General features: G+C 38.5%; 1 protein-coding gene across 7 annotated transcripts in view; it reads left to right on the top strand.

Annotated features, from left to right (window-relative positions):
* Positions 1 to 15,710, top strand: part of LOC115335526 (CREB binding protein) — a 99,075-nt gene that overhangs the window by 45,331 nt on the left and 38,034 nt on the right. For all 7 annotated transcript variants that reach the window (XM_041120392.1, XM_041120390.1, XM_041120391.1 and 4 more), the window contains 7 exons: positions 2,551 to 2,800; positions 3,329 to 3,442; positions 10,606 to 10,848; positions 11,484 to 11,583; positions 12,058 to 12,204; positions 12,674 to 12,791; positions 15,467 to 15,659. In XM_041120392.1, coding sequence (XP_040976326.1) covers positions 2,551 to 2,800; positions 3,329 to 3,442; positions 10,606 to 10,848; positions 11,484 to 11,583; positions 12,058 to 12,204; positions 12,674 to 12,791; positions 15,467 to 15,659 — 1,165 coding nt within the window. The remainder of the gene's footprint in view (positions 1 to 2,550; positions 2,801 to 3,328; positions 3,443 to 10,605; positions 10,849 to 11,483; positions 11,584 to 12,057; positions 12,205 to 12,673; positions 12,792 to 15,466; positions 15,660 to 15,710) is intronic.

Here is a 15,710-nt window from a genome sequence, read left to right as displayed (position 1 = left end):
GAAGTGTTGTATTACTCTGTTTCTAGAAAACTGGTTCATGAAGCTACCGTCTCTGTTCGAGGTTTTAGTAGACTTTCAACCCCTAATCTGTTTGTTCTGTTTATGGTGGAGCTCAGCAAGGTAGCAAGAGAAGCAGAACTATCTTTTTTACTTCGTGTGTCTGACCATCGAAGCCTTTATTTTAATTGTGGGAGCAGAATTGTCTGATTTTCCTATGTCATCAAGAAAATTTTGTCATTGGGGTGAAGCAACGTGAAGCCTCCCGCTTGTTCTGGAGTGGAATGATGTCTGTGGTTGATGGAGGATTTACGCACCTTTGGCATGACTGCAGTGCACTAGCATATCCCTGGCTTTGAACTGGTCCTGCAGACCGCTGTTCTTAAAAGACAAACTAACAGGGAAGAGATCAACTTCCTCAAACAGTCAACAGTCCTGAAAGTAAGATAGATGGTGGAAAGATCATTTGTTATATTTGCAGGTTTAGGATTTCACAAGGTTGAAATAATGACCAACGTAACTCTGTAGAGCTTAGGCAATATTCTGAGTTCTTTCTTTGTGCCTACCTGCAGACACTCTCATCTGGACTGAGACTGCTTGTTCTTCTAACTACTGATACTTCACGATTCTGCTTTTTTTTTGTTATTTGATCTTCAAGAAATCCTTTTAGGTCAGGGCATCTGTGTTGATACAGCTGCAGTCATGTCTGTTAACTGGTAGGGTAGTAAAAAAAGGAGAACTTTGGCTTGGGAAACAATTCTTTGACTGGGATGAAAACATCGCTTCCAACAAGATTTTCTTTGGCATGGTCTCTGTATTTTTCTGGAGATTGGCTGAACTAATTGTTTCCTATTTGTGACCCAAGAATTGTTTCAGCAAAACCTGTCTGCTCTTGTGGATTTGTTCACAGAAGAAATGAAAGACTTAATTTCAGCTGCATGCACTGGGAGCATAAGTGGATGGGTTTCTTTCACCCTCTTTCCTTTTATTGTTCTTTTTCTTGCAAGCTCAAGACAAACAGATGCAGCAGTTCCTCTTTGTTTAAGACTTACTGTAATCGTTTTCAGTGGCAGAGTCCCCACCTCCTCCATCAAATAGCAGTCATTGTGTTTTCTGCTTGATCCTGTGTGTGCTTTGTTCTCTGGAAGAAAAACTAGCTCTTTAAAACCTGATGTGCAGGTAGCAAAGCTGAGGACAAATCTTGCTGCTGGAGTAGTGACAACTTGTGCTAGGGAACCTTTTGTTGACCTAAGAATATGAGGTTTTTTGCTGTTACGTGCTCTGTTTTGTAGGCTGTGGAATTTTCTGGGGACTCCTTCTCAAAGGTCAAAACTAAAGCGGGCTACAAATGGTGCATTCTGTCACTGAAGTGTGATTTTCCTTAAATGTAATAAGCAGGCTTTGGTCAGTAGTTCTGTAGACAGCACTGAACTATTTCCTCTGTATCTCCCCCATATAATCTTGTTCTTCCTATATTCTATTTATAAGTGGTTTTAATGGCTGGTTTTCCTTAGGTAGCTTAGAAGTTGGTGAGCTTTCCTGTGGTAACCTGTATTTACAGTGCATAATCAAAGTGATTCTTGGGACAGTTTCATGTTTGTCTATGAGATTAATTCAGGCTGCAAATCACAGGTATTTAAGCACTGTTGTAGGCTGTGGATGTGTTTAATTTTGAAAATCAGGTTTCTACATTTGTTGTCCTTCAAAGGTTCAGGAAGGTAGTAGAAGGACTTCTAAATCTGTGCTGAAGAAATGACGTGTTAAGGAAGCTATTTCTCTTCTGCACTGTTACGAGCTACGTCTTAGACTGAATATTTCTGTGGGTATGCAGGCTCTGTCAGGCAGGGCTCAGGCATTGGTACAGAAGTGTGTCCATAAAGAATGGATGCTGGAAATAGATAGGATTTTACAAGCTGATACAAGCTAGCGTCACCCTGTAGTTAACTCTAGTTCACTTCAGTAGACATAATGCGATCCAGATCTAGGTGGCCCTTTATGGGAGAAGACCGTATACATCTTACCTTGGAAATTTTCTCTATGAAAGGAGTATTAGCACTCACTTGTGAGAAGGCTAATTTAGGCTTGGAAAATCAGTTCTACCTTTTAGTGTAATATATACAGTCAGTCATATAATTTTGACTGTCTTCTCCCATTGGACTGGTCTTTCTGTTGGGGACAAGAAACTACGATTGAAGTGTATAAAACCTATAATATGCAAATATAGTACTAAACAGACTTGAATTCCACCTCCAAGTGTGGTAAGAGCTCATTTCTGTTGGAATTATGATCTGTCTAATAAACAAAAGATTTTGAATGGTTTGTTATTTAAACTATTGTTTGTAAATATCTTAAGAGGAACTTCTCAATACATTTTTGCTGTTCCAAGGTTAGAATAGAAATGTTTGAGAATGCTACAGAGACTGGCATAATAATCCTTGTAGCCAGTCGTAGCAGAGTGCTTGGCAAATAGTCTTGTGATACTCAAATTATTACACAAGATTAAGATAAGAATTGAGACTTGCAAATGCCATGCTAAACTATCTGTTCTTTCAGTCCCAGATGCAAACCCAAGTACAACAAGTGGGAATAGTACCGACGCAGGCAATGGCAACTGGACCAACAGCAGATCCAGAGAAGCGCAAACTGATCCAGCAGCAGTTGGTTTTGCTGCTTCACGCTCACAAATGTCAGAGACGTGAGCAAGCAAATGGAGAGGTGCGGGCCTGTGCTCTCCCACACTGTCGAACCATGAAAAACGTCCTCAACCACATGACACACTGTCAAGCTGGGAAGGCCTGTCAAGGTGAGAACACGTTGCTGAAGGTACTCTTGCAAATGAGCTGTGTAAGGTTTCCTGTATATTTGTCAGCAGTGTTTCTGTTCTTGTCAAGAAGATCCTTATACCTGGCACAAATGAGTACCAAAACTGGTTCTTTAATTAAAACAGCTGCTCCCTTTTTTATTACCTTTGCCCGGTTTCCATTTCTGATCTCTCCGCAGTTGTCAGTTCAGAAAACAGAATGCAATATTTGCCCTTTAGAAGTAGGATAGTACCAAAGTAGCCTTGCAAGCATCTTTCTTGTCTCCTCTGTTGTATAAAGAGGGTGTAATATCTACTATGTCTTTGTCTTAGATTTTAATACTAATTTCCTTCATTTGTTGTGGCATTGGTGGGTCCCAAAAAATTTTAGTTGCATTTAGCTGTGTTTAGTTATGTACAGTATTGCTTGTAAAGGAGAAAGAATACAGTTGCTCTAAAAAATGAGATGAGTTAATTCAGAACCAGTTAACCAAGGAGTGACCTTAATTCTATTGCTTTTCCTCATTACAGTTGCTCATTGTGCATCTTCAAGACAAATCATCTCCCACTGGAAGAATTGTACTCGGCACGACTGTCCTGTGTGCCTTCCTTTGAAAAATGCCAGTGACAAAAGAAATCAACAACGTAAGTAGTTGTTTTACTGCTGTCACAATGGAATGATAGTGTTAAAATAAAGTTGATGAAATGTGCACTGTAGGAATAAACTTGACAGTTTAAATTTAATAGCTGTTTAATAATCTTGTATAAGGATGACTATACTAGTGAATTCTCCTTTCTGATCATTGAATGCAATTTATTACTTAAATACACAATAATGGAAAAGGGAAAGTCTCAGATCAAGTGCATATCCGTTTTAAAAGGGTGTGGCAACTTCTAACTGGTGTTTTATTGTGAAGCAGGTCAATAGATTCCAGTTATAATGCAGTTTTGAATATAGGTGGGGTTTTGAGGAAGATATATGCTACTTCATTATTTGTCTTGCTGCTAGAAACAACTTAAATCAACATGCTAGTGATTAAGAATAATCAAAAATGTTTGGGGGAAAAAAAATTCTTGTGCACAGAAAGATCTGGTCTGGGTGTCTTAAGAGTGTTTAATGCTGGTATAGACTAGCTGAAGTTCTGCAAATCATAGTGGTTTTGCCCATGCCTGTTTTTTATAATAGCTTAGCTATTACTGATGCTTGGGGGCAGTCAATTTCTAGTGTATTTCTTCCCTCTTGCTCTGAAACAGAAAATACTGAACTTGTGTTGATAGGCTTGCTTCTCATCAAATCCTTTGAAAAGATGCCAAGGTAGAACATTTTACAGCATAGATGCAGCAGTTCTAGAAATCTAAGTAATGTTATGCCTAAGTATATTTAAATAAGGGTTAAGAAGTGGAAAATAGCTGGAGGACTTGTGAAGCTTGTACCTTTGAATCATTTTGGAAGCATTCTGCTAATTTCCATTTAGGCTGAGACTGCAGTGAGGAACAATAATAAACCTTGGAGGATAGAGAAGAGCTCCTAGGTTAGGTGAGATTAAGGCAGAGGAGAGAGTAGCTGGTAAGACTGTCCAAATTATCCATTGAGCATGCTCTCATTATGGTTTCAGGAGGTTTGGTTTTGTTCCCCTCCAAAATTGAATCAATTATAAATATAGAGCTACTTGGAGCTAAGGATTTTGTTTTCATTTTACCAAACTTCTCCTTGGTAAACAAGATATGTCTTTTGTTTTGAAAGTAGTAATTTGTTGCAAGTGATTAGTTATGTTTGGCCTTTGAAAAATGTGTTGAAAGCTTTGCTTTTTAATATGACATGGTCCATTTGTGCATAACATCCTTATTACACAGTTGTTATAAAAGTGCTAACAACATCTAGCACAACAGAATTGTTTTTTTCAATACAAGCTGCTGTAAAAAAGTACTTTGTGCAGTATTTGTTTTTATGTCATTCATACAACTTATCAGAAGAGAAGGCACTTGAACAAAAACAGTCCTTAAAAATAATTTTGTTATGGGATCAAATAGGATGTTGTTTGAATGCAACAGAATTACAGTAAGTGTAGAGTTTGGCTCTCTTGTTGCATGTGGGGGAGATAAATATGAAATCTCCTTCTTCTATTCAATTAATGAATAATCCAGTGGTAGTAACCATGAAAATTTGTGGTTTAGTATGCTGAGGTGCAAGGTTCTTTGTTCTGGATTATGTCTGAGTCATACACATAACACCTCATGGTTTATTTGAAAGTAGAAGATGAACACTAAAAATCTTGTTTAGATGTATTATAAAGGATACCCCTTTTTAGGTGTTCAAAAATGTTTGTGAAATGATTTACATTAATACATGCATTTGAAAACACTGTGCCTGATCTGGTGAAAACTAACCTAAGCTAAGTTTGTTTAAGACTTGAAGAAAATGTTGGCTCTCCTAGGAATAAATAATCATAGCATCTACTAAATCAAGGGGAGGAGGGGGTCTGCATATGGCAGAATATGATGAGAACATTTAGAAAAGGAAAAAGAAATGAGAAGTATAGTGACCCTCATTACTTTTGTCAGGCTGTTGTCCTTACAGAATGAATGACCATGTGATAGTCATTAAAGAATTTTGAGTCCTAGAATCTTCCTTCCTGTGCTCATGCCTGTTTCACCGTTGTTACTTTGAGTCCTGTTGTATCAGTGCTGGGCTTTCAAGCAGCTTCTTCAAAGTGTGACAATCTTCTAGAAAGTTCTGCAGTTCAGCACTTCTGAAACATGGCGATAGGGTGGCTTGCTTCGACCCTTCCCATGCGCAGTGGTTCATGTGCTCTTTGTAGCTATCTATTCCTACTCCTTGGGGAATTTTCATGCTGCAAAAAGTCCCGGGGTTTAGGTTATTGCCATGGAGCTGGTTCTTTACAGGTGTCTTACTCCATGTTGTAGTGTTTAGATTCTTTGCAAGGAACGTCTGTGCCAGGTTTCATTTGTGTAGCTTTTTTTTTTTTTCCCCTAAGTAATCTTGAACTAACTTTTATTGTAATTGTTGATAGTAACATGACTTATTAATAGTACATGTTGGGACAAATTTAAAATTCTTTCACATGGCTCTTACTGTGTATACCATGTATACGTCTGGGGGATAGGGGTAAACTGCAAAACAAGTGTTATTTTGCACATGCTAAAACATGAAGCTTTTCTTTTGAATAGGCCAGTGACTCCTGTGTTTTGAAGTAACGAAATTTGGTTGAAAAGTTTTGGGGTTGGAAGGTTGTTTTTGTTAGGCAGTACTTCTTGCACCCTGCTGAGCCCACCACAGTTTGAGTTATAAACTCTTGCAAACAGCTGTTGGTATATTTCCTAGTTTTATAGCTCTATGATAACAGTTATTTTTCTGAAGATTCATCTTGTCATGCACATGCTTGAGCTGCTTAATTCTCATGTTTCTGGCCTGGGCAGGTGTGTATTGTGCCACCAAGCAGCTACTGGCTATGCTTCCCCTTGCATCCCTACAGGTGGTGATAAGTGTGCTGTGCTCACTGTTTATTATGACCTGGGCCATCCTCATGCTTGATGAGCTTCATTCCAGGATCAGGGGACTCTAGAAAACCTTTGGGATCCCTGCTCAGACTGGAAGGTGGAGTTGTGAACACGGAGCTAGTCTCCCCTTTATTTTTCCTTGTAGGAAAATTATAAATAAAATGCAGTGAGGAAAAAGCTGTGTTGAGAAAGATGAAGATTAGTCATCTCAGATTTACTCGAAAAATATGATTTTAAAGAAGACTGGGCCAGAAATTCCTTAGTGTGTGGACTCAGGGATGAAGGGTGGGAATCTGATAAGGGAAATGGAAATAGGTACTAGGAGCTAGCTGGCTGAGGGAGTAGGTTATTGAGTATGGGCAGAACATGAAAGACCTGGATGTAGAGCATTTGGGAACTAACCCTTTGTAGAGAAGGAAGGAGCACATTGGTGCACAAGGAAATGTGCTCGGAAAGAGTAGACAGCAACTTCTTCACTAGAGCCCATTTCCTGTGAAAACTGGAAATGAAATCCAGTTTGCTGAAGTCTTACTGTCAGTAACTGTCTGTAAAATCTACCAAAAAAAAGTTGTGGGTTTTTTTTTTTTCAAGTGCTGGAAATCATACATAATAGTCATCTACCAGCTATCAGTTATTCCACTGAGCCACATGATAGATGGTTAGCCCACAGATTAGGAAGTTCCACTCATTGACTAATACGAAGCTATACTGTGAAGGCTTTTAGTTTAATGCTTAACTTTAAATAAATATTAAAATGGCATTCGTGGTGAAGTTTAATACTGACACTTCCTACCTTTAAGCTGCTCATAAAATCTTTACTTACCCCGTGATCTGATTCATGATACAGCCTTTAATTAAACGATCGTTGCAGGACAGGCTTGTGCTGAGGTGAGTCAAGGTTACTAGCAGAACTCTTGCTCCAGCCACTAGGACAGATGTAACGAGCAGGGTGAGGAGCTTCAGGACAGAGCATTTGAATACTGCTGAACAAGTGTGAATTACAGAATTTGGAAACAAAATGAAAAACTTAAATCAGACTTCTCACATGGATTAACATGTTGCTTTCACTGGGGTGATCAGGTTAGAGAGGGTGTTCATGCTTAAAATAGCATTAGGAGTCTGTGTTTAAAATAAATTCTGATCAGCTGGAGGGGCAGAGGGGTTCCCCTCTAGAAGACATGAATGCAGTTTCATTAAGGCAGCATTATTGACTTCGCACACTGAAACAGGAATCCTGTAGACGAGATAGTGTTTGATCATTTAGATTACATCCAAATGCATATGCCTAAGAGGGCCTGATCAGGACTGTTCAGGAAGTTCTGGGGCTGCTTAACTTCTGCTTGTTTGAACTTCCACTCTTAAGATATATGAAAACATGTGACTTTAACAGTGAGACGTATGGAGCTCAGTTGTCTTTAAAGCATTTAGAATGTGAACAGTCCTGTACAGAGTTGTCTTCACACTTCTAGCTTCTATCATGAGCTCATCAATGTCTGAAGCATCAGTTAATAAAAAAAATCACAGTAGACATTGCTTCATGTAGCAGTGGCCTAATGTGATAACTCGTGTTTGTTTCAGTGCTGTATTTATTTTAATTGACTTGATTTCCTATGGTATCTGCCACAGAAAGGATCTGTCCAGTATGGAAATTTAATTGAGTTACAAATTTTGTGACTAAATAGCCGGAGCCACTCACTTCCGTGTTGGAAGTATACTGCTCGCTGTAAGATTGTAGTCTGTCCCCTAATAGTAATACTTCAGTTTGAAGTGTTGAAGTAACATTTGGCTGTTAACCAGCTTTAGTGAGTTTTGCCTGCTTGAACAGGTACGTGCACACATGTGAAACTTCTTGGAGATATCGTTAGTCTTTTCAAACTGCAAGACAAAATAGTGATCTTCATACATTGTCCCCTTGCAGTAATGGTAGTAGTTTTATGATGAAACAGTGGGGCTTTTTTCATTTAGAATAGACTCACTCTCCATATTGTCACTTTTAAAGTGACATTCAGACTGTCAACTCTGACAGATACCCAAACTGAGTTTTTATACGTAGCTTTTGGTCTGGGGCAGAAATAGAGATCTGGAAATCTGATCTTGCTTAAGTAGACTTCTCTAGAATTGGCTGGATTGTGCTACCTAAAGCTGCTCTAACACACGGGCTGAACTTGTGCTTCATAGTAACCAATACCACTGCCAAAGCGCAGCCCAAAGCCATGGGCAAGAGGTGGTTGACTTCTCCAAGCTCTGCCTTAGCTTCAGTGTGAGCTTCAAGCCAAGCTTGCAGTCCTCAGAAGATCAGTGCCAGCTTTTTTCCCCAGAAGAGCATGAGAATGGTGAAATGCTTGGCCATCCTCAGTGGGATGGCTAGAAGCCATTTTCCTGTTACCAGCCTTCAGCATCACCTGTGGTCATTCTACCATCTCCAGAGACATATGTGCCTCTGATTTACAGCCAACACTGAAAGCACGTGGGGTTTTTTTTTGTTGTAACTTTTCCAGAGAAATATCATCCTCTTTCTCTAACAAGCTGGAACTTTTATTAGCTCCTGAATAGATCCTTTGCCTCTGAAGCCTTCTGAATTCCAGGGTGCCACAAGTTTTGTGCTACTTAACCTTTCTAGAGACTTCCTCCTGTTTCTTGGCTTGCACTAGTGTAAAGGTATCTTTCTGTTAGATTGTGTGATTCCACAGTGCTATGTGCAAGTCCAACATGAAATTCATACAGTTGCTCTTTAATATGCTTTTTTTTTTTTTTTTTTTTTTTAAATGAAACTGATAGGATCTCAGTCAGCTTCTGTCTTTGTTTTTAAACTTGCTTGGAAATGATCAGTGAGTTCAAAAGTTATTATGAATGTGTCCACAGAATGTAAGCATATGTAAGCCTAATTTCCATGGTAAACCCAGCGTTGAAATTACTGTGGATTGTCCTTGGGGAAAAAAAGGATGTTTTCTGTGGGGCTGCTTATCCTGGAGAGAGGGGTCTCTGACTATATTTATTTGTAGTTCTTTGGCAAATGAGATCAAATTGAATTCTCATCTGGAGAGGGAAAAGTCTGGACTCTGTAATGTGTGTGTTTTCTCTTGGATGGAAGCTGAAAGCGTGTGTATCTTTTTCAGTGATTCTCTCAGTTTCCATAGTGGGTAAGGATTTAAGAAAGCCTAGATAATGCTGTTAATGTCTCAGAAGGCTTGTTTTCCTGATTTTATTTTTTTTCTAACCATGTGCTGCTTCTAATATTTCAATAAAACAGCTATTGTTGCCTATATTAAAAGCTATTATTGTTGCTATGTTTAGCTCACAAATTTTTAATGCACATTACATATTTAATTACTTGAGGGGGAAAATGTGAAGTATGTATTACTTCTACCAGAGTGTTACCAAAATGCAGTGTCTCCATAGTGAAGGATATACTCCATGTGTCATTCACAGTGGAACATGTTATTACTTAGAACGGCAGCTAAAATGAGGACCAGAAAGCAGATCTTTATTCACTTCTGGGTTTAGTAAAAACTACTTTTCCCTGTTGTTTCCATTTCCTGTCTACAATGGAAATGACTCTTCCATACATCTGTGCAGTGAGAGAGGTTGGTTGGTTGTGGTGGTCATATGATTAATGAATACCTAAATACTATTATCTAAATTGTTTACCAAAACTTGTGGCAGGCTCATCCCCTTTCTGAGTCTTCAAATTATTTTAGATTTTGTCAGTACAATCTGAAACCCATCAGGGCTTTTCATATCTCTGAATAACTTGGGTTTTAGGGTAATTTGGCCTTCAGAGGATTCATCTAGTGACTGCTCGGAATGAAAATTTCTGCCAACAGATCTTCAGTATTACCTTTGTGTCCAAGGACACAGTATTTCTGCTGAACTCAGGATCTCTGTTCTGGAGCCAAATATTTTGACCTAAAATGGGATTGATGGGAAAGAGGGAAGTAGAGGAATTAATTTTTTTTTTCTCCCCTTAGTCTACTGTCCCAAGCATGAAAATCCTATTTAGCTTTATATTGGAGCCTATACTTTATGTATATTACAGTAATTATGGGCTTATCTACCCAAAATTTACAGCACTTCTCTTTAGACTGCATGTATTAATTGTTAGGGTGGTTTCTGTCCTGTAGAATCAAAGGCTGAGTTTCCCCACTTGGCATCTCGGGTGTCGTTCTGTCCTTTGGCAGAAAAATATATACCATATAACTATATGCATGTTCTGTTGATTCTTGGCATGATTTGTTTTATTGTTTGTCCTCATTGATTTTCCATTTTCTCTTATCCTTTCTTTTCTATAGCCCTTTTAGGGTCTCCAGCTGGTGGAATCCAAAATTCCATTGGTTCTGTTGGCACAGGCCAGCAGAATACTCCATCGCTAAGTAATCCTAATCCAATTGACCCCAGCTCCATGCAACGAGCCTACGCTGCTCTTGGACTGCCATATGGCAACCAGCCTCAAACACAGCTGCAGCCCCAGGTACAAGGCCAACAGCCGGCACAGCCTCAGGCTCACCAGCAAATGAGGACCATTAATGCATTGGGTAGGTGGAAAAAATACCAAGAAACTAAGGTGTTAAATTGAACTGTTGAATGTTTAGGATAGTCTAGTATTTCACTTGATCAGAGTAGTGACTTTCTGTTCATGTTGATTAATAACTTAAAATTATACTATTTATAAACACTAGCATGCATTTACATTTGAATATTAGAAAGCTTTGAATATATTGCCTCTGCCAAATAGCAGTAGTTTTAGTTCCTTTTAAAATATAGTCCATAGCTTATTGTTGTCTGAGGTGATTAGACAGAATTGCTGAAGGATTTTGGTTTAACAAGTATTTCACCTGTTCTAGCACACAATTCTGTCTCAAATGCTAATTTCTCTCTGGAACTTAATTGTTAGTATTATCTTCTTTTTAGCTTATTGAACTAATCTTAAGAGTTTATGAATTTTAAATTCTAATAGACTAGTTTTTGTAGGAAAAAAAAATGTTCAGACTGAAAGTAACTTGATTCCATAAGTAGTTACATATATGCACCACAGCAGATATTATCATAAAAGTATTTGTCTGATACGCTGTTTCTTTTGTTAAAGAGTTGGGTCAGTAAAGTGTAGTTTTGCCATGTTGCTGTCAAAATTGTGAGCTGGGTACCAATGATGTTTAATTTTGTCCCAAAGGAGCCAACCAGATGAACCTTCCCGCAGGAGGAATAACAACAGACCAGCAAGCTAGTCTAATTTCTGAAACTGCTCTTCCAACATCCCTTGGGACAAATAAGTAATGCACACATTTTCATTCTTGCTCATTTAAACATTTATTTACATACTTATGAATGTAAATAAAGAGCATGCTTTAAAAAGTAATTGTGTTGGCATGGAAATGATCAGTCACATCTATAGCTACGCTCTTCTTTCTTATTTCAATTCTATATCTACAACTTTATCCCCCCAGAGAGCCCCAGAATATTTGGTAGTTCTAAGTGAGTTCCCAAAAGAAGAATATTTTGTATTTTTAAGTGTACAAATACCTTAACAGTTGTGATTCTTTATCCTTCATACTGTGTCTTGTAAACTCCTGAGCTTTGCTGCTTTAGGCATTGCAGTTTGTTGATATCAAAATTTCACTTAGAGTATGTTAGATGCAATAGCTAGAAGTGATGAAAGCAATTACTCAAAAATTACTTCAGGCATCAATCATACAACAAAACTCTGCATTCTTGTACTGTAACAGTCCCTTTTCTTTTAATTTTAGCCCACTAATGAATGATGGCACAAATTCTGGCAATGTTGGAAACCTCAGCTCAATGCCAACAGCTGCGCCTCCTTCTAGTACCGGGGTAAGGAAAGCATGGCATGAACATGTCACTCAGGACCTGCGCAATCATTTAGTGCATAAACTGTAAGTATTCACCAAGACTGCATGTTTTTCCTGAATGTTTTTAAATAATTTCAATACACTATTTCTCCTGTTAAGCTGAACAGTTGTTGAGAAAGTTATCAGTAGTGGTTATCTGATGTTAGGCCACTGAGGATGAGCTGTTACCTTTAACCCTTCTCTTCAGTTCATTCTTCATGCTCATTAAGGAGTGGGTATGAAATTAGTTTATATTGCTAGTAAATTCGCTCTGCTGTAGTAAACAAGTATTTAGATGCTAGACTGTTAAACCTCACTTTTTTTTTTTTCATCATTGGATTTGCTTTAATCTTGTGAGAAATAGTACAATATTGTTGGGGTTTTTTAAACAATTTTGATACACTTTTACATATCTGATGTATAAGGGAATGTCCAGGGTGAATATCATAAAGCTGTACTGAATTTTTTTTTTCCTCTGAAGAATTTTTCTTCTATTCTTTCTCCTTTCTTGTAGTGTCCAAGCCATCTTTCCCACTCCTGATCCGGCAGCACTGAAGGATCGCCGCATGGAGAACTTGGTGGCTTATGCCAGGAAAGTGGAAGGAGATATGTATGAGTCTGCTAATAGTAGGGTATGTTGCTTCAGTCCAGCTATTCACTATATGTTAAAGGACAGTAGTATCACAAATCTTATGAGGATAATGAAGACCACAGAGAATCATTTCACTGTCCTCTTGATGAGGAAAGTCATACTTTGTGTCTATGACAGTGTTTGTATAGTCCCAAGCTTTCTGATTAATGTCACTCCAAGCTAATTCACCTCCCTGAGCTCCATGAAAACTAGACAACATTGTCCCAGTCCTTTTTTCATTCCTCCTGAAAGTGTGTTTGATGCGCATGAAGATTGGAGCACAGCTTGCAGTTCTTGATGTTTCTCTTACTGACTTTCTCCTTTTTGGAAGTCTGTGTAAATAGTAGTTTTAAAACTAACTTAACACCTCTTTACCTTTGGAGGTTTTCTCTAGGACTCGGTCCTGTTATACTGCTTACCTTTACCTGCACTGCTGGAATTATTCCTACTCAGCAGCACTGAGAGTAGTTTGGCTAAGACTCATAGCTGTTTCACGTCTCAACATAATAAGTAGTCAGTTTGCCTGTGTTTGTCCTTATGCATGGAAAACAAGGCAGAATTTCTGGGTTTTTTCATGATTTTTGCTCTGTCTGCAAAGAGATGTCAGTTCAAATCTTTATTACTCAGAGGGAGCAAACCCCTGTTCATTGATATGCTGAGAATACTATTTCATTATGACACTGTGGTAATTATACCCTAAAGGAACCACTCCCTGAAAGTTTTCATCAGGTAAAGACAATGTTAGTAGCACCAGTAATAATAGCTAGTGAGATTTTACCTGATCAGAATCTTGAGGTCCTTTCTTAAGTAAGGTAAGAGTCTCTAAAGAGAGTAGTTAGTGGCATTTCAGGTGATAGTCATCCAGTAAGACAGTAACACTTAGTCTGCCCCTCTCAGACCATCTCCCAGAAGAGCTGAAGGTGGAATGCAAGTTTTATTTTGTAGAGGCAGATAGGCAGTGGCCGTACTTGTAATGCTGCTGCTGTGTCAGTGTTGGTCAGTGACAATATCATTTTCTCCTTGTGGCTACCAAGAGGTAAGCAAGGGAGACTTGTGTGTGATCACCCTTGATCATCCTGGCAGCTTTGGAGGCCAACTTCAGATAGAACGAAGATTTCATAGACGTAGATAGGCATCTAAATACCTTCTCAGTAAGGATGAGCATAGTACACTTCTCGTTATAAAATTAAATGTCTTCTGACCTCTATGCCAGATAAATATCCAGAAGTATCTTTTCTTCACCCCTTAAAACAACTGTCAAAGCCTTATTGCCAGAAGTCTCTTAAGGGAATTCATCTAACATTTGGCTCCAAGCAGCAAACTTGGAAGAAGGGAGTTGTTTAAAATGTATGAACGATGCTGTGTGGAATTGCTTCCTTCTTTTTGAGGAGGATCCATTCTACTTTGACATTAAAAAGCAGATTAGTATGAGGCATCATTGTAAGCAGTTTGACATTGGTTTAGTAGTATGTTGTCTTTGTGAACACATCCTTTTTCAGGAATCTTTGCAGTGTGAGAGTAGCACAATATAAAATTCACAAGTAGGAAGTTACAGGTAAAGTGTGTTGAGCAAGAGGAGGGAAGGGGCTGTAGTGCTTTTAAATTGGACAGCAGAAAGTGTCTGCACTGATGGATTTTTTTGAGACATTTGGAGGAGGGAAGTGACCTAAAACCAAAGCTTTATATTGCAACACTGGACTTTCTTAGCATGGCTGGTGAGGAATATGTCTCATTAGTTTTCTGAAATGAACTCAATCCTACTGTAATAACAAATTCTGGTTTTGATGAAAATTGGATGAAGACAAAATGATTGTGGCACAAGTATCACTCAACCTTTGCTCCATGTAACACTGGGTTCTAAGAGCATAGCTGACCCCACAAAAGAAATGTAGTCTTGAGGGTTTATGTTTGGTTTTTTTTCCTTTAACAGCTGCATAATCTCATGCACTTGGCAGATGTGTGTCCAGCAATTGCTGACAAGCAAAATTGTCTACCTTGCTGTGCACTGTGACTGTCTTACTTGATCTGTAGTCAATGTGGATTGAGTAAAATGGATTTTTCATCTCATACAGATGTAGTGTTTAGCTGTCTCTGCCTGTGGACTATTTTTTACTGATTTCCTCAATTCCTTGGGGGTTTTGTCTGTTTTTGTTTATTCCCTGCAAAGACTGTTGGTAGTCAGACTTAAGGAAAAGAGCGATTCCTTTCTTTATGTAAAAATTGATCTGTCCTTAACATCTGTCTCCTGAAGTTTATTCAATGTAACTGTTGCTGGAGACATCTTTTTCTTTTGTCTGTGGATTAGTGGAAATGCTTATTATGAAAATAACACTTACAAAATCATTAACACTTACAAACTAAATCACAGCTTCCTGTTGTTTTTTGTCCAAGCAACAGAGAACCTACAGTCTTCTTTGTCTACTAATGTACTCAGGGTAGATATGAGACTTCGCTTTATGGCTAACCATCATATGTGTTTTCTGGAAGCTTTGTTTTTCCTTTTCTGCATGAAAGCAGTGATGAGACTGTCTCAATTTAACAGAAATCTGAAAAGAAATATTTCCCGTTTAAGCAGACAGGTGTATACATTTAAAAAAACAAACCACAGGTGACTACATGAGTTCTGTTGCTGCTTTCTTATACCTGATGCTGAGTAGTATTTTTTTTCTTTTTTAGGATGAATACTATCATTTATTAGCAGAGAAAATATATAAGATACAAAAGGAACTAGAAGAGAAGCGGAGGTCTCGTCTACATAAACAAGGGATGTTGGGAAATCAGCCAGCCTTACAGACCCCAGGACCTCAGCCCCCTGGTATCCCACAGGTGGCTGCTGCCATGGGCCAGGCACAGCCCGTGAGGCCACCCAGTAAGTACTCCTGTAGGAGATGCTTTACATTTCAGCTGTAGCTCTGCACAG

Source organism: Aquila chrysaetos, chromosome 25 (genome assembly GCF_900496995.4).
Source record: "Aquila chrysaetos chrysaetos chromosome 25, bAquChr1.4, whole genome shotgun sequence".
In the NCBI taxonomy this organism is placed as follows: Eukaryota; Metazoa; Chordata; class Aves; order Accipitriformes; family Accipitridae; genus Aquila; species Aquila chrysaetos.
This window is presented reverse-complemented; position numbering and strand designations above follow the sequence as displayed.